The following is a 26432-nucleotide window of genomic DNA, read 5'->3' on the forward strand; positions in this document are numbered from 1 at the left end:
AAATACAAAAATAAAAATGAAATAAAAAACTAAAATTTATAATATTATCTAATTCTTGTAAATATTACTTAAAATTTTAATAATTCTTTATGTAAAATTTATATAAAAGATACAATAATTGAATATAAAAAATATGTGAGCTTTAGCGGTGTTTTCAACAAAAATGCCATTACTATGTATTAAAATTTCCCAACTTTTCAATAGAAGAATTTAAATTTTTTAGTGGCGTTTTCAAGAAAAACGCCAGAAAAGGTAGACATTGCCGGCGTTTTGATAAAAAACGCCGCAAACATGTATTGTAATTTTTCAATACAGTGTCGTTTTGATAAATTTCTTAGTGGCGTTTTTTTCTTAAAACGCCGCAAATGTGGAAGGAAATAAAAGGTAAAATCCCGCTCACTCCCAAAAAATGATTTTTGGTTACCCGCTCATTACTCCCTCTTCTTCTCATCTCTGTCGGTCGCCCTAAATCCCCAAATAAGAGTTTGTTTTTCTTAGCTGAAATCCCCCAAATAGAAATCGGACCGAGCAGCTTTGCATCAAGGAAGAAGAAGAGTCGGGAAAGCACAAGCAGTTAAGTTGCCCTCATGGCTTGTGAAGGCGAGTATTTTTGGCATGTAATTCAGCTACAAAATTTTCAGTATTATGGAACCATTTATGTTGGGTTGATTTATTGGGATTAACTCTCGCGCTTCACGGTGGTTGTAGGCAGGCAGGCAGTAAACAGGAAAAATTATTTTCAGTCCCGCGGTTCCCGTCAAAGGTCCTCAAGCTTTAAGCTTTTTTAATCTTTTCCTTCTCTCGCGCAAGAATAAATAAATAAATATATTGCTACAGTATAGTCGTTTTAGATGTTATGTGTAGCAGTGTTCTCTATATATAGATATTTACATTTTGTGATTCCTAGCAGCTCAAGCTAAAGGATAAAGTGTAGTCCTAAAGCTTCTTGGTGTATCCTTGTGTGTTCCTTATTCAGCTAAAGGCTAAACCCTCTTCTTGATTATTTAAGGAGGATTTCTGCTTCTTCCCTAGTTATGATGACATAAAATTCCCAAACAAACTTGAAGGTGATTTATATATCCTCACTTTTGCAGCATCTACTTCGACTGCATTCCATCCAAAGCATGTCTGAAGAATCTTCTAAGCAACTGAAGAAAAGAGGTCAACCAAATCATTTTCCAACCGGCAACCAAAAGACGAACAAGAGAATCACCGATCAAAAAGCTCGACTGGAAAACAGGGTTAGAGCCTTTTGCTTTCAGGTTTCAGCTTTGAATAAATGTATGACTAAAAAATCTTTACTCTCAGGAAATTGTAGTGAAACTTACAGAAGCAGCCCCAATTGTTAAGCAGCTCTTGGAAGCCTTTAGCAGCATCAATGAAGGCAACTTGCTGCAGACAGTTACATATATACGGGTAAGTCATGATGCCTTATAGGTTTCTATATGTTACTGAATTTGCAGCTTGGTAATATTATTTTTGATGAACCATACAATACAACAACATCAAGTTTCAAGTATTGGATTTAGGAAAGTTATCGTTAATAAATCTGAAATAGCAGCTGATGTAGTTTATACAAATGGAGTTCAATTTAATTTATTGAATCATTGAAATTTGCCTTAATCCTTTTACTTAAAATTGAATCATTGAATTTCATTTTTGATCCTATAGTTATCTGGTTGGCCTGCTTGCATTGGCATCCTATATATTTTGAGCTCAATATTCCCACTTTGCAGCACCAGCTAGTCTACTATATATTTGATTATTGACAGCGAATATGATGGGTGGATGGAGATTGATTTTGCCTTATTAGCCTCGACCCTTGCTTCAAGCTCCACTACTGGGGTCTGGCTTCCAAAACTATGATTTCGTCATTCTTGATTCTTGAAGCAATGTTGTTGAAGATTCTTTGCATCCTAAAGACATTTGTTTTAGATTCTTATTTACTGATTCCTTTCTATTTAATGGATGTTTAATTATGTATGCTTGAAAACATATAACTAGTATATCTTTTAACTCTTACCGTGTGTTAGGAAAGAAGATTTGCTGTCTTGGTATCATCACTACTATCTAGCCAAACCAAAGATCATGTTACTCATGGTAACTCCCTAATCTTTTAGTTTAGTTTACAGTTATATATCAATTCAACTAATCATCTTCTTGAAGTATTAGACATTCTAGTAATAATTTGCAATAGTAGGAAATTGGGGCATCTAGTGCTTGTTTTGCATCATAAAGTTCTTAAGCATTATACTTTCATGACTGTTTATGATGAAAAAGTTTTCTTCAAAGTATATCATGGTTATGCTTACTTTTAATATATATTTTTCATAATCTAAATTCTTATAAAATCTCAGTCAGGGATTTTTAATGTTCTCATTTCCCTTTTTCTACTGGATCTGTAAGAAGTTTTTTTCATGTTTTTATTTTTGGCGAAGAAGTTTATCATGGATGAAACTTGATGTAATGATGAAATAAGTTGTTCATTGTGGTTGCTTGGTTGGTGACTTTCTATCCTAACATCTAGATACTTGAAAATAAGTATATGCTTTTTAATTTAATGCGTGCCTTAAGAGTTTGTGCTTGTAATCTTAACTGCGAAAGGGAATGATATGGAGAAATGTTTAAAAGCTTATATAACTGTAGCTCAACATGAACATGAAAATTCTTAAATAGCTCATAGTTATGGGCAGTGGGCACTCGAAGTAGGACAAGGACATTACCAAATCAAATTAGTTTATGATTTTTTTCCATTACTTTAAACCAGACTTATTTTTCTTAATGTTGTTAAGTGAATTTAAAATCCCCCATATAGTTTGCTTTATGACCCCTCAGTTTTTAAAGTTTCACAATTTACTTCATATTCTTTATTTTAACCCTATTTATAAAATCTAAAAACTCTATTATATAAATCAGAAAATGCCCCTCCCCAGCACAAAAATAATTAGAATCATGTTAATGAGTTGATATGTAGGGATTTCTTTGACTGGTTAGAGCAATTCTTATGAAATACAAAAATTACAAATGATTCTTTTTAGTAAAAAAAAAAGGAAGATTAGTTGATGATGACAAGCTAACAATTAGTTTATGATGATAAGATTGATATTGTGAGCTATTAGGAGTGGTTTTATTTTTAGTGATTTGAACTTCATCTAGTGTAGCCAAGCTAACAACTAGTTATCTTTTTTGTGAAAAGAAAATTCTTTGCTCTGTTCTTATTTTATTTAAGATGTTATATGTTAGAAAATATTGACCATTGTAGATGAGCAAAAGAGGCAACGGCTATGGCCAGAGGAAGGCAGAAAATCTTTCTCGTTTTGAATTTGTGAAAAAACTAATGCATAGTTGACTGCTTACGTGTGTCAGAGGAAATTAGAATCCTAACACAGATATTTTCTGCCTTATGCTGTCTATACGGTACCACATCCCAAAGGCCTTTTATTTGCTAATGCTTGCGGTATTTTCTTTCAGCTATGTTTTTGATGGGCAGCCTCTAGATTTGAAAAAACAAGAGCTTGCTAAGCGGTACTTTATTGCAAATTATTCAAATTGTTTTTTTGATCGTTTCCTTCAATATGACCGGAGCTTGATGAGTAGAATGTTGATTTTTCATAATTTTTATACTAAATTTGTTATGTAGTTACTCAAAGAGGGAGATGCTACTGAGGATTTGCAAGAAGCCATGGTGGTATTTTTCTTTGGTCAAACATGGAGTGATAAGTAAAGTTTTCTTTTGTTGTTTCACCACTACGGAAATTAAGGTGCTGTTGTTTTTACCATTAGACTGGAAATAAGGAGAACATTGAAAAATTAAATATGTAGCCAAAATTTTGTCAGCTGTTAGTAGTAGATACTCGTAGAGTTCAATCAATTCAACGCTGCAAGAAAACGGAAGCGTATGTATAATAACCGTATTTGTAGTAGTACTAATTTTTGTTATATAATACTGAAAGGAATATATGTTCTTTTCCCATATAATGAAATTTATTTATTTTTTGTTAGGAAATTTAATTGTTTATGTTAATTTATTTATTTATTATAGGTGAATGTTGAAATTTATTACTATAATTTCTTTTACTTTTATTGTTAATGAAAAGTAATACATTCAAAATAAAATTTGACCTTTCCATTTGTTATTACAAAAATTTATTTAATAAAAATGAAGCGGAATGGCACTTTTAGCGGCGTTTGTGAAAAAAACGTCGCTAAAAGTCATGATCTATAGCGGCGTTTATAAAAAAAGCGCCGCTAAAGGTCTTGATCTATAGCGGCGTTTGTGTAAAAGTGCCGCTAAAGGTCCTGATCTATAGCGGCGTTTGTGGGAAAAGTGTCGCTAAAGGTTCTGATCTATAGCGGCGTTTGTGGGAAAAGCGCCGCTAAAGGTCCTGGTCTTAGCGGCATTTGTGGGAAAAGCGCCGCTAAAGTTAGCGACGCTGTCATTAGCGGCGTTTTTGGCGGCGCTTCTCAAAGCGCCGCAAATACTTTCAGCGGCGCTAATTAGCGCCGCTAAAGGCCTAAAAAAGCGCCGCTAAAAGCCTGTTTTGGTGTAGTGGTTTTAGTATCTTATTCATGTTTTCTATCATCAGTGTGCTTGTATATGATAAGTATATGAAAGAAGCCAGATAATTATTTATTACTTTTTGTTGGGTTTTACTTATGTTCTATGAACTTCATGGTGTTGATTATTTTTCTGGAAATTCTATTAGATATTGTTATTTGTTTGATCTATGAACCACATCAAACTGCCTCTATTTTTGCGTTATTAGTTACAATAGCTTTCATGTTGTCATGTGGCATTTGGGATGCTTATCGTTTACAGAGTTTACTGGTTGGATTAATATTCTGTTTATGTCTTCAAAAGTGATTTTAATCTTTTTCTCAACAGATTCTCTCAGCTCGTGATGGTGTGTGATTGAATGGCAACCTGTTGTTTGTATTTTACAGAACCTATAGATATAGACCTCATATTGTTGAATGAATTGCATGCTTCTGCCCTTGTTATTTGTTCTTTCTTTTATTTTGCTCGTTCTTTTGCTTAAAATGCGGTTGTCTGTCACTAGGTTGATTGGCTGATTGACTGTGATTGACTATGATTCCTTTGTAGGTATTGGACTGTTACCTACCGATTTGCTTCAGACATAAATCGTTGGCAAGCTGAAGCTCTAGTTGCATTTCAAGAGGTATTTTATAGTTGCAATTCCAGTAAATTGGACTGTTTTTTTAATGGTTTACTCCATAGTATTGTTTTTATAGTTATATTTTGCAAGTGGTGATGTAATAAGTTGATTTTTATTGGTATTGAAAAATTTGAATTTGGGATCGAATTTCATTTCAATAATGGACTTTATAGGATAATTTATTGGTATAGGGATAATTTTTATTGGTATTTTTATATATAGTCACTAATTTACGAATTTTTAATTAAATTTAAATAATATGACCAATAATTAACTTATTGTATCATTATTTATACGTTTTAATTTCTATTTCAATTTAAATAATGTATTTAACTTTTAAAAGTAGTGATAAATTTAAGAACACCTTTTTTAAACGGCTTTATAATTTATACTACTTTATTAAGTAAAATTGGAAGTTGAATTGTTGAATTGTTGAATATAAGAAAATTGGGAAAATATAACTTGTTGAATGCTATTGAAATAATTTAAAAGGGAAAGGGATTTATATTACAATTTCCCCTCCCACTGCTTACTTTCTTTCCCTTATTTAATCTCGCACACCATTCGTAACTTGTAAGTCTACATTGTAATTTTATTTTATTTTATTTTATTTTAAAGTCTTCTTTTTGTTTTTTTACAATAGCCTTGTTTGATGATAGAGTGTTTGGAAATTTTTTCAAAAATAATATTTTCATAATTTAAAGGTTTTAAATATGTTTGATAACCTACAATAAAAACTGTTAGATAAAATTTTCTTTTAAAAAATGTGGAAAATTTATCATTAAATAGAGAGTAAATTCCATTTCTTTAAAGAAAAATTATGGTTGAAAGAAAAACAAATATTCATTGTTATTATGATTGAAAGTGCTTCTAAAAATTCTTTAAAGAAAAATGTGGTTTGTTAATGTTAAATTTGTAACATTGTTGTCAAAAAATACGGTTAAGATTCTAAACTAGTATTGGTCATTTTTCTTTGATAGTGTGATATTGCTTCCTATTGAAGCGGCTTATTTGATTGCTTCCTCTCTGGTTCTTCTTTTCACGCAATCACTGTAAGTTCTTTGGCAATTAAATTATTTAATTTTAGTTTACTGTTATTGAAATTATGATTGGAGAAATGTGACCATTTTAAATAAATTTGACAATATAAAACACATTAATATCTTGCAGTAATGGCTCGTCTGTCTTTAATTGCACAAAGTGTGAGGCGTAAAAGGATTGGAATTGCATTGACAATATGGTTGGAAATCTGTAACATTGCGAGTTGGTTTATACTTACATTGGGTGTCATCGATAGCCTTCATACTTATAGACCAAGGATTAGGTCCTATATTTTAGATTTTTATGCACAACGGGATTATGTGAAAAGGCTTGTACATGCTAATGACGAGACCTGTATTGAACAAGTTAGGATGAATAGATTTGCCTTTTTCAAACTATGTGAGATGTTACAAACGTTAGGGGGATTGAAGTCGTCAAGGCACATGCTTGTTGATGAGCAAGTTGCAATGTTTTTACATATCATTTCTCATCACCTTAAAAATCGAGTTATTAAGCATCACTTTAATAGGTCCGGGGAAACTGTTAGCAGATCATTTCATAGTGTTTTAAATGCTGTCATACGCTTACAAGATGTGTTATTTAAAAAGCCAGAGCCAATTACAGCAAATTCTTCAGACACAATGTGGAAATGGTTTAAGGTATTAGAATAAGTTTTATATATAGCTTGTACATAATTTAGTTGATTTAGATTTAAATTTAGTATCCTAACTTAAGGTTTTATAACATGTGATATAGAATTGCTTAGGTGCTCTTGATGGAACCTACATCAAGATTAGGGTTCCAAAAGTTGATAAACCTAGATATCGAACACGAAAAGGTGACATAGCAACAAATATGCTAGGTGTTTGTACACCTGACATGCAATTTGTTTATGTTCTTCCTGGTTGGGAAGTTCTGTTGCTGATGGACGAGTTCTTCGAGATGCCATTAGTAGGAGGCATGGACTAAAATTTCCTCATGGTAAAGTGGATAGTTAGAGGACTTTGAAGTATTTATTAAGATCAAAATTTTTTGGGGAATTAATAATTAAATTTTTTTATAGGTTGTTATTATCTAGTTGATGCTGGATACACAAATTGTGAGGGATTTCTTACACCTTTTAGAGGACAACGTTATCATTTGAATGACTGGTGTCAGGGTTATCAGCCAAATACTCCGCAAGAATTTTTTAATATGAAACATGCCTCAGCACGTAATGTTATTGAAAGATACTTTGGGTTATTAAAAATGAGATGGGGAATACTTAGGAGTCCATCATTCTATCCTGTAAGGGTGCACAATAGGATCATTATTGTATGTTGTTTGCTCCATAATTTTATTCGAACCCATATGAGTATTGATCCTATTGAAGCGGAGGTGGGAGAAGGATTACCTAGTAATGTGGTAGATGACGATGAACCGAATATCGTCAATATTCATCCATCGGATGCTTGGGCTACTTGGAGGATGGAACTAGCCAACCAAATGTTCGATGAATGGCAAGCATCTAGCCATTAGTTAGGTTTAGGTAGAAAATTAGTTTGAGTTAATTTGTTTATGTTATTTTCTGTACATAGTTTGTGAAACTTTGGTGGTGTTTTTGTGTTTTTTGTATTGTACTAAACTTGTTGAATTATTATTTGATTTCTTTTCATTCATCATGCGTTATAATTTTATACAGTGTTGAGTTTGTGATTCATGATATTGAACTCAATTTTAATTTTATAAAGTGTTCACCTTTTGATTCATGATATTAAACTTAATTTTAATTTTTTTTTTCTTAAGATAATTATGTCAGGTGTCTCAAAATCAAATGTTCCTTCCCAATCATCTCGAGGAACCAAAAGGAAATGGGTTCCAGAAGAAGATGCAGCACTGGTTTCCTGCATGGTGGACTTGCACAATGTTGGGACATTTAACGCTGATACGGGGTTCAAAGCCGGTTACTTAAACGAGTTAGAAAAAATGTTAGAGAAGGCTTTACACAATGCGATGTTGAAGGCAAGACCTAATATCGAGTCAAGGATTAGGTTACTGAAAAGAGATTGGTCAATAGTGTATGACATGCTTAATGGCCAAAACAATAGCGGTTTTGGTTGGGACGACCATAGGCAGGTCATTGTTGCTGAAGATGCGGTTTGGGACTCTTATTTAAAGGTAAGAATGAGTTCAACTCTTTATTATCCTATTCTTACCAAACTTATAACTAATATGATTTTCTCGTTTTTATAGAGTCATAAAGAAGTCGGTCAGTTCAGATCGTAGTTTCCCTTACTACGACTAACTTACTGCCATATACGCAAAAGATCGAGCGACTGGGAAAGACACTCAAACAACCGCTGATGTTCTTGAAGAAATAAATGCTGAGGATGTACCTTCTGTAGATATTAATGAAGACAGAAACAGATACTATGATTGCGATGCTAATGTCTCTTTGGATGACATGGATGTTTCTGCCACGGAGCCGTAAACAGACAAAAACCAAGGGGGTTCCTCATCTTCAAAGAGGAAAAAAAAGAATTCTGATGCAACTGGTCATTTTTCTTCTTCAGTTAATGATGCTGCCACTTTATTGGCTGAAAACATGCGGGCCATTGGCGAACAAATCAGTAGGAGTATTGCCTCCGATGTGGTAGTTTACCAAAGGTCAGAAGAATACCAGAGCATTCAAGAAAAAGCGTCAAATTTATATCCAACCTTATGCAAAATAGAAGGTTTAACTGTGGATGAACGGTTTCGAGCATTGAGTAAGATTCCAGATCATCCAACTCAAATGCACGTTTTCTTTAGTTTACCTTCTGATGTACGGTTGGAATGGGTCAGAAGATTTCTTGCTGACCATTAAAATTTATGGTTTTGTTGATGACATTTTCGTAACTTTTTCTGTTTGTGATACCATTAAAATTTACTAGAATTTCATGAATCTCATTTAACCTTTTGTTAATATTCATTGTTATTATGTTTATGCAAAATATAATTCTAAAGTTATTTATTACTGCTAATATTTTTTTATTGTGGAATAATTAAATTATTTGTTCCACAAATGATATTTTAGCACATTAAATATGTATTGCAGTTTAATAATAATAAAGTAGATTATAAATTATAATTTAATAATAATTAGTTAAATTATATTTTATATTATTATATATTATGATTTTAGTAAATTCATATAAGAATAAGAATTTTATTAAATTATATATTATTATTAAATTATATTTAATAATAATTATTTTAAATTATATTTTATAGTGTTATATATTATGATTTTATTAGTAAATTCATATTTAAGAATATTTATTAATCATTTTATTAAATTATATATTTTTATTAAATTATATTTTAGAACAATTATGTTAAAATATGATTAAATTATTTATTATTTATATTAATAATCTTATTAAAATTTAATAACAATAACAATAATCATCTATCTTAAAAAAAATCAGCTAAGGGTATTCTAGTCATTTTAGCTTTTTTCCTTATGCTATTACACCTCTATTCCATTCAACCAAACACAAGAATACCATTACGCCTCTATTCCATTACATTCAACCAAACAAAAGAATTACCTATTACGCCTCTATTCCATTACACCTCTATTCCATTACAGCGAACCAAACGTGGTGTTAATAATATAGATATTAAAAATATTAATTTAATTATAAAAGTTTTATTTTACCTATTACCTAAGTAGATGCATTCTTACCTAAGTTAACTACAAATCAAAATCTATTAATATTTTTCCTTTTTTTTCTGATAAGTTTTGCGCAAGCTAATAATAAAGTTAAATTCTACTATTAATTCTTGTATTTTATAAAAAGAATATATATAGTTCCTATATTTTAATTTGATCAATTTTAGCTCCTTTACTTTTCAAATTAGTCAACTTTAGTCCCTATACTTTTAGAATTTTGAATCTTTAATGTGACCCAAACTGTAGCAATTAAATCCATTTAGTTAAATTTAATTTCTAGCCTCATATTATGTGTATAGTTGTAGCTTTTGTCTATATTCTCTAATTGGATCATTTTCAATTTCTATACTTCTAGAATTTTGGAATTCTAGTCTTAACGTAAATGAAAACTGTTAATCTATTAACTGGATTTTTAATGAGTGTTGACACCATTTTTTTTGTAAAAAGGGGTCGACTTGGATTTTGAAAAAGAAAACGAATACGGGAGTCGCCACCAATCTTTTTTAATGAGGTGTGATCGGGTCACCTCAAAAAGTGGCTGTTTTTAATAAATGATTTGGTTTTATTAAAACTTCGAGAGTCGGTTACGTACGAGGAAAGGTTAGCACCCTTGTAACGCCCAAAATTGGTACCTAGTTGATTAATTAGTGTCTTAGTGTCGAAGATTGAAAACTTTGAAGAATTTTAAAAATACGATCCTAAAAAATTTTGGAATAATATGGGTTGGAATTTAGGATTCTCTTGTTCCGAAAGAATATCACATCTAGCACGTTAGGATTAGGGGTGAGCAAAACTCGATTCGACTTGAAAAAATCAAAAAAAATTCGAATTTCTAGTTAAACGAATCGAGTTATTCGAGTTAATCGAGTTATTCGAATCAACTAGATTTTTTTTCGAATTTCGAGTTCGAATCGAGTTGAGTTTTCGAATTCGAATAATTCGAATATCAAACTATAATATTTTACATTTTTACCCAAAACTCTCAAAGATTTTTACTTTTCCCTCAAAACTTTTATTCCTTTCCACTCCCCCCCCAAAACTTTTACTCCCCTCCCCTCCCAAGCCCCCAATCTACCCAAAATCCATTTTCCACCAAAATTTTACTCTTCCATTTACTTTTTCTCAAAATTTTACTCCCCAAAACCCTCAAAACCTTTTATTTTCCCCCAAAATTTTTACTCCCTCCCACTTTTTCCCTAAAACTTTTATTCTCTTCCTATCCCACCTCCCATCTACGATTAATTAGTGTCTTAGTGTCGAAGATTGAAAACTTTGAAGAATTTTAAAAATACGATCCTAAAAAATTTTCGAATAATATGGGTTGGAATTTAGGATTCTCTTGTTCCGAAAGAATATCACATCCAGCACGTTAGGACTTAGGATACGATACTTTAAACTCTCGAAATCAAGATCACCTTATGGTTTCCAAAACCCATACTTTGAAATTTTAAGAGGATATTTGGCTATTTGGTCAAACAAGAAATCGAAACCCAGTACGTTAGGGCACGTTTTCTCAAATTTTTAAACGCAAAATATTGCCTTATTTAGAAAAATTTTCCTTTTGATGTATAGTGTGAATATGCATAACGGAATAACAAATATGATAATGTAAGTAAAAATAATACGAACAACAACAAAATTAAGATAAATAAATAAAAGAGACAAATCAATTATATAATAACAAGTAAATAAGCAAATAAAATTAAAACATTCTTTCAAAATAATAATGAAAATGTAAATAAATAAATAAATAAAATGAATAAGATTATAAAAAAGTAAAAGATATATATACGTGTATGTACATAAAATTATGAAAATATGAAAAATCTATATTCGTATACATATTTTAAAATTTATTAAATATAAAAATATATGTAAGTATGTATATATATACATATATATATATATGTATATAAATTAGCATATGTATATATATGTATGTATATAAAACTTATGAAATATAAAAAATATAAAAGTATGTGTATATATATTTATGAAAAGAAAATGTGTATGTAGATATATATCGTTATGTATATAAATTATAACATATAGAAAAATATATAAGTATGTATACATTTATGTATAAATAAGTTATAAAAAATATGTAGGTTAATGTGCATATATATATGTTATAAAAACGCAAGTATAATGTATATAAATTATAAAACGTAAAAAGTGTAGAAGTATATATATAAATCAAAGATATGCATGTATATATAATTAAATCTAAAATTAAAAAGGTCTGAATGAGTAACTAATAATAAACATGATAATAACAATATTAAAATAATAATGGTAAAAATAATGACAACATCATCAAATTTATTTAATTTAATAGTAAAAATATAAAAAAACATTAATTTGAACTAAAAATAGAGCTTTGGGGGCAAATCTACAAATAAAATAAAAAGGGAAGACCATTCAGAACACGCGCATAACATGGAGGGACTAAAAGGGAAATTTTCCCTTCTCCTCCAAAACGGCACCGTTCAAATAGGGACTAAACTGTAAGCGCGAAGAAATGTGGGGTAAAATTGAAAAAAGTAAAGAATACTTAATTGAAAACACAAAGAAAAGCGGAAGGACTAAGGTAGCAATTATACCCTAGTTACAAAACACGCGGATCATCCAGGTAAATGGGTCGAGTTGCGCGCGAGTCGTGCAAAACGGCACCGTCTTTGCGCTAAAAAGCCCTGAACAAAACGGTGTCGTTTTGTAGCAGTATAAAAACTAATTTTTTTTCAAAAAAGCTCATTTCCTCTTCTTTTTTCCAGAAGAACATCCTCATTCTCTCTCTGTCCCTCTCTCCCCTCACCCATATTCCGACCTAGGGCTCCGGTGCACCTCTACCGTAGCTCCGCCGTAGGTGCAAAGTCGGGCCCTCATCGATCTCTTTTGAGGCCGGCATCCCTAGAACTAGGATTCAAGGCAAATTCTTCGAAAGATGGGCCAAACCTAGAAAAACTGAAAAAAATCGTTCGTTTCTTCCTTTCCTCCAGCGCGGCGCAAGTAAACTCCCTTCCCTTTTTTATTTTTATTTTACAGATATATAAAAAAAACACAGATTTAAAATATCAAAAACTATAAAAGAATCACCTTTTTTGAACTTCTATTTTTTGATTTCTCCTCAATATATATTTTTTACATTCGTTCTCCCCCCATTTCTGATTACATTGCTTTTGCTTTTATAGCCAAATACATATTTGCTTTTTGCTACTGTTTGTTTCTGCTATTTGTTGATGTTGTGTTTTTCTTTCTCTTTTCTTGCAGGTGGTCAGCGGATGCAGAGTTTGCTATTTTGGTGTAACTGGAGGCCGCCTCGGGCGTCGAACGTGCTGCTAAGGCACATGAGCAGCAGGGGGAAACGACGCCTTAGGGTTAGGGTTTTGGTTTCTTTACTGAAACCAGTTTAGGTTGTGGGCTTATCGGGCTTGATTTTTTAATTTGGGTCAGTTTAGGTTTGATTTGGCCATGTGGTTTGGGCTGGCATTGTAATGGACTTTATTTTTATTGGTTTTGGGTCTTTAGACCCAGGTCAAAATTGACCTGTTACAATGAGTAAATGTGGAAATAACAAGCTAACATAGCATTACACATATATTAATATGTATAACACATCATATTTCGAAAACATCAAAACTTAACTTAACGAGTTTAACATATTTCGTTTGGTGAGGACTAGAATTTTAAAACTAGAAAAGAACAAAGACTAAAATAACCAAATTAAAATAGGGATTGAATCTACAACTTCTATAAAGTATAGGGATTAATAGCATAAAGTAACCAACCAAGAATGGTTTCTATTTCTCATAACAAGTGGACAAATGAAGTGGATGATTACTTGGCTACGCCATTGAAAAACAAAAAGTGACCCAAGATGTAAATGCTAAAGCATTGATGATCTGAAAACCCAGCCTACCAAATGATGAGAAGAACTAGAACTATAAATCTTGGAATTAATAATGCATTCGAAAATTATCAAAATAATTAATCCACAGCCGCATGGTTTGACATCTCTTAAAAGCCAAGTACACAAGTTATCATATGATGGAACTTCATATTTTATTTGGTTGGTTTATATTATATTCATTATTTATTTATTTTTAATATAATATGTTACATGTCGATTGATATGAGTATTGTTGTCAATGTAGGAGGACGTGGGCTCGAGTACGCTGAAGCGTATTATCGTCCTATTTATAGGTTAGGGAAGGGATATGGGTAGTTCTAAACATTATGTCAAAAAGAGAATCCTATAATACAATTTAGCCTTATGTGACTTGTTTTAATAGTACAAGGACTAAATTGATTCATTTAGTAGTAGAAAGACTAATTTGATTAGGTCCATATAATAGAGTTATCTATCTGATAATTCACTTATGTATATGCATTATACCAAATATATAATTGAAGAGAACCCTAAAAATGTGGACAACCAAGTAATTTAAAATTTTCAATGATAACAATATATATGGGAGAAGTTAGAAAAATTGTTTAGGAGAGAAAAATTGTTTAGGAGAATCGAGATAAAATTATAAAATTTTGGAGGAACAATATTAAAAAGGCGGTTCTCCCATCTAGCTAAGGGGACGAAAGTCATCCCCTTTGGCTACGCCCTTATTGTTATTATAGAATATTAGATGAATATTTCCTTCTTCTTTTTTAAATCAAAATAATTTATAAATATAAATATAATACAATCACAAGTATATATTCAAACAAATAAAATATAAAATCAAATTAATATTAAATATGAAAAGAGTACAAATCAAAATATTTTAAATTAAAACTGATCCATCAAATTTATTTTTGAATAATCTTATTATAGGTTCTGATCATATTTACTCTTTTTGACATAATGTCATGAACTACCTCTCTCTCCAACCCATAAATAGGAGGATAATGCGCTTCAGTATACTCGAACTTACGTCCTCCTGCATTGACAACAATACCCATACTAATCAAGTCAAGACTCAATAAACCGACCTACAAAAATTTGAATGTAAACCTTATGTTAGCAATAATTAAGTATGGAGATGGTGAATATTTATTATTTTTCCTTTTAATTATTAAGGAACAAAACTATTCAAATGAAATTAAGCCAAAAGGAAAGTGCAGCTCAGGACAACACTATCATTTTTGGGCATCAATTTTGAAGGTTCACATCTTTCTAATCGAAGCAACCTGTGGTCTACCTATGATTATATATATATATAATGTTATAATTAATAAAATGGTAACTTTTCTATTTTGCCCCCCCAAAATTTCTTAATTCGATTTTGGCATTTCATTATAAAATTTCTTACTTTACCTTATTCACACATGCTTACAATTTGATTCATGTGTTTTAAACATTATAACTAAGCATTTAATGTTTAAACTAATGACTAGGCTGACAGAAAGATTTGATTGATACAATACTACTACTTTGAAAACACAATTAGAAAATTTTGATAAAAGTACTATGGATGCCCTTGTACTAAGAATCAAATTGTATTTTGCTCCCATTTTGTAACACCCCCTAATCCTAAACCGTCACCGGAACAGGGTTATAGAGCATTACCAGACATATCGGATAACTTATAACTAATTCACAAATAAATAACAGACATATCATACTTTAATCATTTTCATTTCATATTTGTATAAATTATGTCATTTTAGTTCCATTTCATACTTATAACCAATTTAAACATCATTCTACAACCATAATAACAAAACTCTTATACTTAACCTATACATCACCTAGGTACATGCCATATTATCAAAACAAATGTACATCACTAAAATTTCTCTGAGGTCGGGATTGCTCTGGATACTGGACCGGACACTGGCTTTCTACTAACCTGCGCACGGAAACAACCGTACGCTGAGTATAGGTATACTCAGTGATATTACCATAATTCAAATTAATAACATTAATCGATAAATTATATAAATTTAATTTATGTCTACAATTATTCATAAATTATCTCATACTTTAAATCAACTTGATCATTAATAACAATAAACAATATTTCAATATCTCAATTTCATTGGATTTTTCACATCTCATTCCAATAGTTCATTTCAATTCATATACAATTCATTCAATTTATCACTATATTCAATATCAATTCTATTGCAATTTGTACTCACTAATATCATATAACAAAAATTTACTCTTAATCAAATCATGAACTTTGGGTTCATATCTTCAAATCTCATATCTCGATTTCAAATTCACATATCAATTCACAATTTCACTCTCATTTCTTTCCATAGCCCAATCAATCACATTTATTCAAATTTTCTCATTATAATTATTTACCCTGTTAACTTGACTCGTACCTTGGCGGATACACGGATCAAATCAAACACACCAGATTGGCACCCAGTGCCTCATCGGATAGTTCGAAGCAATAAAGTGACACCCAGTGTCTCATCGGCAGAGCCGAAGAAAGTTGGTACCCAGTACCTCATCGAATCTATCCGAAGTAACAGTATGACACCCAGTGTCTCATCGACTCAAGGTCGAAGTATCCTTGAACACTTCCAATTCTATGGCATGCCAACTATATCCGACTCAACCTGACTAGTTAATAGGGTATTCAACTCATTTTTTTATTATTTCAAATTCACTTTCGATTCAATCACAATTCATTTCAAATTCACTTTTCATTTTTTAATCAATATATAATTCAATACCAATACATTTTTCCACTTTCCAATCAATGTACCATCAAATGCTCATATATATTCATACCTCATTTCAATTTCATTCAATTCACAATTTCTCATGTTCACAATTCAAATCAATTTCTCAATCCAATATGCATTTCAATATCACATTAATTCTTTTAATTCAAATCATATCACTAGTAATTTCCATTCAATTCACATACAATTCAATATCGATATTCACGTTATTTTTATTTACTAAACTTATTATTCAAAATTCAATACCAATACGTATTTATCATTCCATTCAATCGTGATACTTACCTCAATTTGCTTATCATGTATATTAATTTAAATTTTAACAATTAATAATTAAATTCGAATTATAGTATTACTAACCGAAATTTCTCTCGAGTCACTCCTTGTTCACCTTCTCCTTTCCTTTCTCGGACAATGACTCTTGCACGACATTAGCTACGTAATTAAACAATTAAAAATAATTAATACACAATTTCTTTAAAATATTTCTATTTATACCTAAACTTTACCTAAATTCTAATTTAATCCCTTATCAATACTAATTTTATTTTCCCAATCCAACTCCATATTCTCTCTTAATTCTTACTATAAACTCATTTTAACTCTTCATTTTCACCATAAATCCATAATTTCAAAATTCTATCAATTTAATCCCTATTAATTCAAAACTTATGTTTTATTTTACAAATTAACCTTTTACTAACTTCTAACTTGAAATTCAATCAATTTAATCCCTAATTCATCAATTAATTCAACATGAACAACATATAAAAATTTACTAACTTTTAAATTTTCAACTTAAATCAAGTAATATTTTGTTCTAGGATTCTAAAAATATCAAAATTACAAAAAAAGGGATAAATTGACTTACCAATTGAGCTTGGAACTTCAAAACCCCAATTCTCCTTTTTTTTCTTTTCTTTCTCCTTTCTCCTCTTTCGTTTTTCAATTCTGTTTCTTTCTCTTTTATTTCTTGTTTTATTATTATAATAATATAATATTATAATAATATAATATAACAATATACTTATTATTTAAGTTAACATAATATATAATATATATTTTAAATTAAAAATATCTTAGATATTTCTTTTCTTATGCCGCCTCAATTTAGGCTGATCGCATAATTTCCTATTTGGTCCTTTTAACTTTCTTTAATCTATAATTAAACTTTTATCTCTATTGCAATTTAATCCTTTTTCATAATTAACCTCAACTTAGACAAATTCACTTAATTAAAACCTAATTAACTACACAACTAACTTCGTAAATATTTACGAGTCCAATTTACCGAAATGGAGTCTCGGGAATATTTTTTTTTAATTTTATCCTTTTTAATCAATTAACCATCGAAACGTTAAAATTTCTTAACGAAACTTTAATACCCTAATGACACTCCGTAAATATTTATAAAAATATTTACGGCTCAGTTTATAATATCGAGGTCTCGATACCTCGTTTTTGACCCAATTTAGTTAATAATTTCTTTTAAATCACAAAATTCACTAATTCAAAAATATTTCTAAAATCTCGCTTAACTTATAATTATTAATTAATAAATTTTTCTAACTTTTTCATCGAATTTAGTGATATCAAATCACTGTTCTGATACTACTGAAAATTGGGTTGTTACACATTTATTCAAAAAATGAACAAATTAGTTTATGTACGTTAGGTCAAATTGCAAATTAGTCCTTCTATTAAAACTTCCACCGATTTCTACTGTTAAAAACTAGCCCCTATACATTGGCATGACGTACATGTACCTATCTCGTTATTCTGTCAGCTATACTAATATTTAATAGTAGAAGTGGATGGAATTTTTAACAGAAAAAGACATTAGTTTACTCTTTGATCTAACATATATAGACTAATTTGCCCTTTTTTTATGTAAATGGGGCAAAATACGATCGGATTCCTATTATAGGGGCCTTCATGATACTTTTACCAAAAATTTTAAAGTTTAAGGACCGATTTAAAATATGAATAATAGTTTGAGGATGTTTTTTTTAATTAGCCCTTTTCCTTTATGTTATATAAGTAAAGAAAAAAATGTAAGGGATTAGGATCAGGATTTATACGCCGACTCTAAAAACCATTACTATTTACTTATAACTTTGTACACTAAAGATAGATTATATATATAAATATAATTATCTCCTTTTATTGGCCTTTCTCCTCTCTTCAATTCCATAAAATATTCTTCATCTTTTAACAATGGTAGATCATCAAACTGTTTGCTGCATGTGCGGCGACGTTGGTTTCTCCGATAAAATCTTCCGCTGCAACAAGTGCCGCCACCGCTTTCAACATTCGTATGCCCTTTCATCATTTCATCATCATATGTATACATATATATTTCGTCTTATTCTTATATTTTATGGGTTGATTTTATCAGGTATTGCAGTAATTACTACAGTGAGTTCGCTGAGCCGATTGAACTGTGTGATTGGTGTCGAAGCGAAGAAAGAAACTCAAAGCATGGAAGCTCTTCGAAGAAATCACCGTTGATGAACAGAAACGAAACCGGAATCGTAAATCGATCTGAGTATTCGGGTGATAAATTAAAGCAACACAACGATGATCATCAACATGAACATCATCATAGAGGGAAGAACGGTGGGACACCTTCTCCTAGGCCTACGACTCGCAGGTACAAGCTTCTTAAGGATGTCATGTGTTAAAAGAACCAAATGTTTATAAAGTTTTCATTCGATGTTTTTGCTTTTGAACATGGACGCCGCCGAAAGGGGCGGCGCGGTGGAGGCCATGGTCCCTTGGCTTTGTGATAATCCAATATTATATGGGTATGATAAAATTACGCTTGTTTAATTTCTATTGATGATCAAATTCAATGCTCCCTTTAACAAGTTTTTTTTTTTTAAATCGTTCTCTTTTATAATCAAAGTTTATGAGAGACATTGAAGAAGCATCAGGTTCAATAGAGAAAAATTGTCTTTTGTATTTAAAGTGTCGTCTATTGGTAGTCAACAAACAAACTCCTTAATGGATCGATATTGTCCCCATTACGGTTGTCTCTTGATTTTGTGAATAGTCCAAATGTTTAAGGCTGCTTAAAGAGGTGGTAGATTCAACATAATATAAAGCACATTTTTGCTCAAAGGAAGTCAACTTCTTCCAAAGAAGTTTTTAAAGTGTTGTCTAGTAGGAACAAACGAACCTCTCAATAAGTTGATACTATCTCCAATCAAGATTTTATCTCTTTAACTCTATAAAGAGGTTGAGTGAGGCTATGGAAAGTTAAACAAAGCAAGAAAACTATGCATGACAAACCACCACCTTCTAACAAAATATGAACATTTGCAAAACCGATATTAACCGAAAACTTGAAGCCAAAGTCTTCTGCGGCTCTCCTCGTGATTCATCATTCATCTAAGTAATCAGCCTTTGATATTTCTTACATGCTTCCTGTCTTGGTCATAGCTATGATAAATTTCATCAAAGTACACAAAGCTGGTAAGTTCCTTCCACTGTATCTATTTTGGCCATTTATGACAAACCAACAAAACCCTTTCTTGAAGTGACAATGAAGGCATGCCCTTTACCTTAAATGGCCTTTTCTTTTTTCCCCTTACCCTTTTGTTGATGGCACCCATGGATGATTGATTACTCAATGATTTCGTTACCAAATATCTTATTCTTTCTGTCGTTTTTTTTCTTCTAAATATCTTCTTCTACTTTCTCCTTCATGTGAAATTGATCTCAATAAGGGAATTAGTATAAATAAATAAACTATTGATGAAGTTTAGCAAAGTTGTGGAATTAGTCTTATTTTAATGTGATCAATATTAGTCCATGTGCTTTTCGAATAGATCAATTTTAGTCATGATTCAAACAATAATAATTAAATCCATTTAGTTAAATTCAATTACTAGTCTCGTACTATGTTTACAATTGTAGATTTACTCCACATTCTTCGATTGGATATTTTACTTTCCCTATACATTTTGAACTAATCCATTAATTGGATTATAGTAAGTAATGTATAGAAATAACAAGCTGCCATTGCATACACATATGATAATATGTTTGCCATATCAAATTTAAGAAATAGCATAACTTAATTAATTCAACAGTTATAATTTGATGAGGTGTGGAATTTTAAAAATTTAAAAAAGTACAAAGACTAAAAATGATCGATTAAATCCACAACTTTGGATAGCATAATTTAACCTATATCAAATATAAATCTTTTCACATGGTCGCTGTTTCTTTTTAAGATCTTTACACATTATCAAGTATCTTAAAACATATCATTATCTTTTCTTTTTTCATTAAGTTTGTTCTTAGAATTGCATGTGAGAACGGATATCGAATTGAGTTTAATTTTTATTTTATGTCTTGGAAAGATTTCGAGGATCTGATTTTGTACTTTCCATCATATATTGTTGTTTCTGCTTTCTATATTTTCATTCACGTGTTCATAATTAAAAAAAAACACATATAATTGTGCTTAGTTGGAGTGAGATTAGTTAGATGAGTTTATACAAGTATATAATATGCAAAAACATAGTATATTTTAATATAGTTTATACAATTTGTTGATGGGTCAACTCCTTTGAGAGAAATTTTTAAAGTGTTGTTAAGCGTGTAATCGACTGATCTCTCGATAACTGAAGCTATTGTATCCAGCCTTCGGGAAAATTTGTGTATGGTTTATGGAGGAGGAGCGCCTAGGTTTAGGAAGACCTACAAAACTTGAGGAAGGCGTTAGCATTGTACACAAGAATAATTAAAGAACTGCTCAAACCACGGACCTGAGGCTTATTGCTCGCTTACCGCAACCCAAGGCTTAGAAACGTAAGGTATATAAGTACATAAAATGAGAGTCATACTTGTATATTTATACTTAGCGTTTGGGCTGATAGTTGTTTGTCTGGAGATGCTTGCAGGGGCTTATTTAAAGGAGCAGACAAATTAGCCAAATGGATTAATGGCTATTTTAGTATTTTTAAATGTAAATAATTTAATTTAATTCTTTTTAGCTTATTTTAGATTAAAAAAATTTATTTTTAATATAAAACTTTTAACTTTAACCCCTCTAATTTTTTTTATTTTTATCTCGACCCCTTCACATAATTTCTAACTTTAGCCTGTATGTTGGTGCGCTAGTTTCCTTGATCCACTTAGGCCAATTTGTTGTCCTTGCAATTTCGATTGCTTTGGATCTCTCCTGAGAAAGTTTTAGGATCTTAATAGCTACTAGCCATGTCTAATCTTGACCTATAGCTAAAGATATGCCTACGTGTTTTACTTTTAATGTAAATATGAAAAACAATCAAATTTTAAAAAGGGAAACTTAAACCTAAAAAAATTGAAATTAAAAAAAGCACAACTCAAAAAAGCTCAAACCAAAAAATCTTAACACAAAATAATCCCAATAAATCCGAACGACCCAATTTCCCTACTATATTTATAAGTATGCAATAATAGAAATTAAATCGTGGGCCATCAAGTTTCTCATGTATGATTGAGCCTTTTCCCATTAAGCAATCTGGGTTTCAACTATTGGTCCAAAATGACCAACATAAGTTAATATCCACACCGATAAGTGCCATTTTCTTGGATCAAAAAGTGAAGACCAAGAAATCCTGCCCATGGATGTTCATCATCACTTGTGGTATATGCATTCATCAAAAAGTAGTAATAATGTGATAGGTCTACATTAGGCTCTTTTAGTAATAAATAAAAAAATGAGCATTTGTATATTAGACCAAATAATAAATTAGTCTTTTTTGTTAAAAATTTCATCTGATTATATTGTTAAAAACTAGTGTGGCAGTCGAAATAACCAGACCTTGATACGTGACATGCTATGTGTACATTATGCTGATAATATAAAGATTAATTTTTAACAATAGAAATAAATAATTTTTTTAACAGAATGACCTACTTACTTTTTGATCTAATATATAAAAATTAAATTACTTCAATAACGGAATCAAATCAATACAACGGCTACCGTGAACCTAGGCATGATGCTTTTACTATATTTGATGAAACTTTCGGCAGATGTGCCACTAAATACAGCACTATGGAGTAAAAGGGGGGGGGACCTTGTAAGGTGAAACTCCAAAAACTGATCACCCAATTAATCCCCCACGTAGTTGACCACATTAAAATGACCCATTAAAAGTCTTTTAAAGATAAATGTATAACAAACTTCAATAAATTGAAGTGACCCTTTTTGTTGAAATATAATATTAAAAAAAGAAAAGTGGTAAAATAATTGAGGCATTTTTCCCATTGAGTAAGTGAAGGTTGAGGTGATGGTTTTAAAGAGATGGGTCCATATGATATATGCTCAACTCCAGTTGTAGAAAAATTAAATCACAGGACAGATTTTCTTTTATGAAAGACAGTAAAAAAGGCCCCCCTCCCCTTCAGCTTTGATTGAAAAAAATGAAAACTCTATTGCTTGATGGGCCACCCTTTTCCTCACCTTTTCTTGCAACTATCTTTTAATTATTATTAACAAAGAAGGATTTAAATTGAGTGTATTAGAATATGTTATCTTCTTATTTATTAGTTAAGGAGAGACTATGAATAATTATAAGTATTGTATAAAAAAATAAATATACTCAGAATTAATAATGAGATTATTTAAAAAATAAAAATAAATACATCCCTTTTTAACTTTCTTTGTTCAATGGGCTATATTCATTTAGTTTTCTAATTAATTATTATAATATGCCACTTTCTTTCTTCCTTAGTTCTTACTTTGAAATGAAAGGTTTCCTTTATAGGGTTCTTTTGGAAAAAAAATTGAAGTATTATTTGTAGAGCAATTGACTAAAAATTTAACAATGTTAAGGTATTGTTTTTGTGTTTGGGAATTTTGTCTCCCGCCTCTGCTAGCAGTTGTGTACGATTCACAAATGAGTAATACATTGGTTGGTAGAAATACAACTTGTGAGGCTCAAAAGAAAGGTGTCAATATAATACCTAATAGTTAATTATGTAAATAATCGAACCTGTGCACGGGGAGGCTCAAACCAAACTAAGGCTTATTAACCACTTACCTCCACATATGGCACCACTTGAGCTACTCATGATATCAATACCTTACATAGTAGTCTAAACATAACATGACTAAAAATATGAACCTCAAATTTTGCTCAAGTTCATCCATATTTGTAATTAGTAAATCCAAGCTTATTTAGGCTTGCTTATATTATTTTAAAAATATATATAATTATTATTTATTTATTATATATCTCTAACTATAATTATATATTAGTTCTTCTAGTTTTTTAAATAATATTTGTTCTTTTATTAATATTTTAAACATAAACAACTTACTATATTCTTTAATATTTACATTATAGTATAGTATATTTAATTTTTTATATGATATAAACTACATAATATATAAAATAAATTAAAAATATATTATAAACTCAAAAAGGGGTCGGTTGGGTCAAGGTTATGCTTTGAATACTGAAGCCCAAGTCAAGTCATTATTTTAAATGGACCTAATTGTTTTCCCTAGTTCATTTTTTGAGTATAACATTTTTATTCAAACCCTCTCAAGAAAGACCTTTAAGCTTAAGCTAGTAACCCCGCTTTTGAATAAGTTTAGTCTCGTTCAACTTTCTTTCCCTTTAATCAATTTTCCTCATTTTTAGAAAAAAAAAACATAAAATCAAGTAGTCTTAACACATTTAGATTCAAAACTAATCTTTATCGAATTTCTTAAGATTCGAACTTAAATTCTCAACTTTATAATAATAAAGCTGCTGCCACATTAATCAACAACAACTTGTTAATAAAAGATTGTTCAAAAGTGCATTTCTTTAGAATTGAACTTAATTTCTCAATCTTATGTGAGCAAAGTTGCTATTGGTATTAGGAGTGGAATTACATTTTGTCCATTCTAATAAAAAGTAATAAATTAGTACTTGTACATTGGATCAAAAAGTAAATTGGTCATTTTGTTACAAGTTTCATTCATTTCTACTATTAAAAAAGAGAAAGGATTGTATGAAACAAGGATATTATCCATTTCCAATAGTTTTATGCCATATCAGTAAATTTATCCTGAATTTCAGGATTTTAATTTGGATTTGATTTTTTTCATGATGAAAATGCTGAAATTCAAGATCAAAATGCTGATGTGGCATAAAACTATTGAAAAAGAGATACAAATGACGTGACGTCCCAGTTTCATAGAATATTTTCCTAATACAAAAAGTCATTGTATGTCATAATGAGTACATGTGACACGTCATGTGTAAATGTCTAGTTATTTTATCAGTTATGTCAATTTTTAATAATAAAAATTGATAAAATTTTTAACAAGAATAACCGGTTTGCTTTTTAATCAATTGTATAAAGATAAAATTCTATCATAAAATGACAAATTTATCTTTCTTAATAATAAAACCTCCCTAATACATTTACGCAATTCTTTACAAATAAAAGAGTGCACATTTCATAGATTTAAGACCAAAATTTTGATTGACAAAACTAAGATTATTGAAAATGGTCCCCTCTTATGACACCCAAAAAAAGAAAACGATCCTCTCCTTTATATCGTTTGGGTTTCATTAAAGGAAACAATAGTATCAGACATTGCCTATATTTATTATCAGTTTCCCCAACTCTGTTTTAAGTACGAGGGGGATATGGAATTTGTAATAATAATATTAATTTATATTGGATCCTCAATCAAGTTTGTCGATTTACACGTGGCAAACACCCAGATAAGCAAGTACAAAGTTAGAGTTGCAGGTTCCACTTTCTCTCTCACCACGCCTTTCTTTTCCTTCCATGGCCTGCAACTCACATCCTAGCCGTTCACGTGGTTGAATCTAGAGGTCATTTATTGTTTTGGGGTCCCCCATTACTTTGGATACCGCCCCTCTATGCTTTCCTCTATGTCTTTAGCTTATACAAATCCTTATTACAATACCTGACAGAAAAGGAACCCAACAGTTTAATGACTGTGAAAAGAAATAAAAACGATTTTTATATTAAATAATACAACTAAATTTATATTAAAAATATAATCAAATATATTAGACTTTTTGAGGGTAGGTTGACACACTCTAAAGAAGTCTTTCAAGTGTGGTTTACAGGACAACTGATCAGATCTTCAAATGGAACATTTTCCTCAACAAATGATTTATATGTTATAGATAAAGAGTTTGGATCCCACCAAGGGCAAGACACTTATGTTTCTTAGATAGTTTGATTGTATGCTTACGTATGATTGAGGTGCTCATAACTCTGTAAATCAGGCCTTTAGAATAACTGCTCATGGCATGTTGACTTTCGATAGAGTATTAGGGGAAAACTCCGAAACAGGGATAATACTTTCGATTGTTGATGAAAATACTTCGTAAACTTCTTCCGTAGAAGCTGATCTCGCTCAATAAAACTTATTTTATATTAAACAATAATTAAGTAATTAGTTGATTGAGTCTCAATTTAATTGGTACAGTTTCTATTAGAACAATTAGGAACATGTGAGTATAAATGTGCTTTTGAGTTTGACAATATTTACCATTCTTATTAAAAAATATTTTTAAGAAGATAAAATCTTAATTTTAGATACGATATTTAAAATAAAAGATTTAACAAAAAAATGAACTGATAATTTCATAGAAAAGTTTAATTTCTTTTATCTCATAATACAATATTTAATCTAAAAAAACAACCCAACACTTCACTGCTGAATTACTTATTACTCTGAGTCAGTTGACAAGTGGGAATCAAAATATCAGTGTCAGGTTGTAGGAGGCAATATTTTAACTTTCTAAATAAATCCAAGACAGATAAAACTGGTATAAAGC

At 30.5% G+C, this 26432-nt stretch overlaps 2 protein-coding genes across 2 annotated transcripts; both read left to right on the forward strand.

The window, feature by feature from the left end:
* Positions 1–718: 718 nt before the first annotated feature.
* LOC107945547 (uncharacterized) lies at positions 719–3851 on the forward strand. Its single transcript, XM_016879599.2, has 6 exons — positions 719–763; positions 1095–1241; positions 1309–1416; positions 2034–2100; positions 3472–3525; positions 3641–3851. Exons 2-5 carry the CDS (start codon positions 1125–1127, stop codon positions 3495–3497), a joined length of 318 nt encoding a protein of 105 aa, XP_016735088.1. The 5' UTR covers positions 719–763; positions 1095–1124; the 3' UTR covers positions 3498–3525; positions 3641–3851.
* Positions 3852–18719: 14868 nt separating this feature from the next.
* LOC107947481 (uncharacterized) lies at positions 18720–19450 on the forward strand. Its single transcript, XM_016882123.2, has 2 exons — positions 18720–18929; positions 19013–19450. The coding sequence occupies exons 1-2, from the start codon at positions 18832–18834 to the stop codon at positions 19296–19298; spliced, it is 384 nt and encodes a 127-aa protein (XP_016737612.1). The 5' UTR covers positions 18720–18831; the 3' UTR covers positions 19299–19450.
* The last annotated feature ends 6982 nt before the right edge of the window (positions 19451–26432 follow it).

This window comes from Gossypium hirsutum, chromosome D12 (genome assembly GCF_007990345.1).
Source record: "Gossypium hirsutum isolate 1008001.06 chromosome D12, Gossypium_hirsutum_v2.1, whole genome shotgun sequence".
Lineage (NCBI taxonomy): Eukaryota > Viridiplantae > Streptophyta > Magnoliopsida > Malvales > Malvaceae > Gossypium > Gossypium hirsutum.

Excerpts from the sequence above, each read along its gene's own strand:
- LOC107945547 (XM_016879599.2), top strand. The coding sequence starts at position 1,125 with ATGTCTGAAGAATCTTCTAAGCAACTGAAGAAAAGAGGTCAACCAAAT. Across the intron at positions 1,242-1,308 it reads AAGCTCGACTGGAAAACAGG|GAAATTGTAGTGAAACTTAC; the intron begins GTTAGAGCCTTT and ends CTTTACTCTCAG. Across the intron at positions 1,417-2,033 it reads AGACAGTTACATATATACGG|GAAAGAAGATTTGCTGTCTT; the intron begins GTAAGTCATGAT and ends ACCGTGTGTTAG.
- LOC107947481 (XM_016882123.2), top strand. The coding sequence starts at position 18,832 with ATGGTAGATCATCAAACTGTTTGCTGCATGTGCGGCGACGTTGGTTTC. Across the intron at positions 18,930-19,012 it reads CGCCACCGCTTTCAACATTC|GTATTGCAGTAATTACTACA; the intron begins GTATGCCCTTTC and ends TGATTTTATCAG.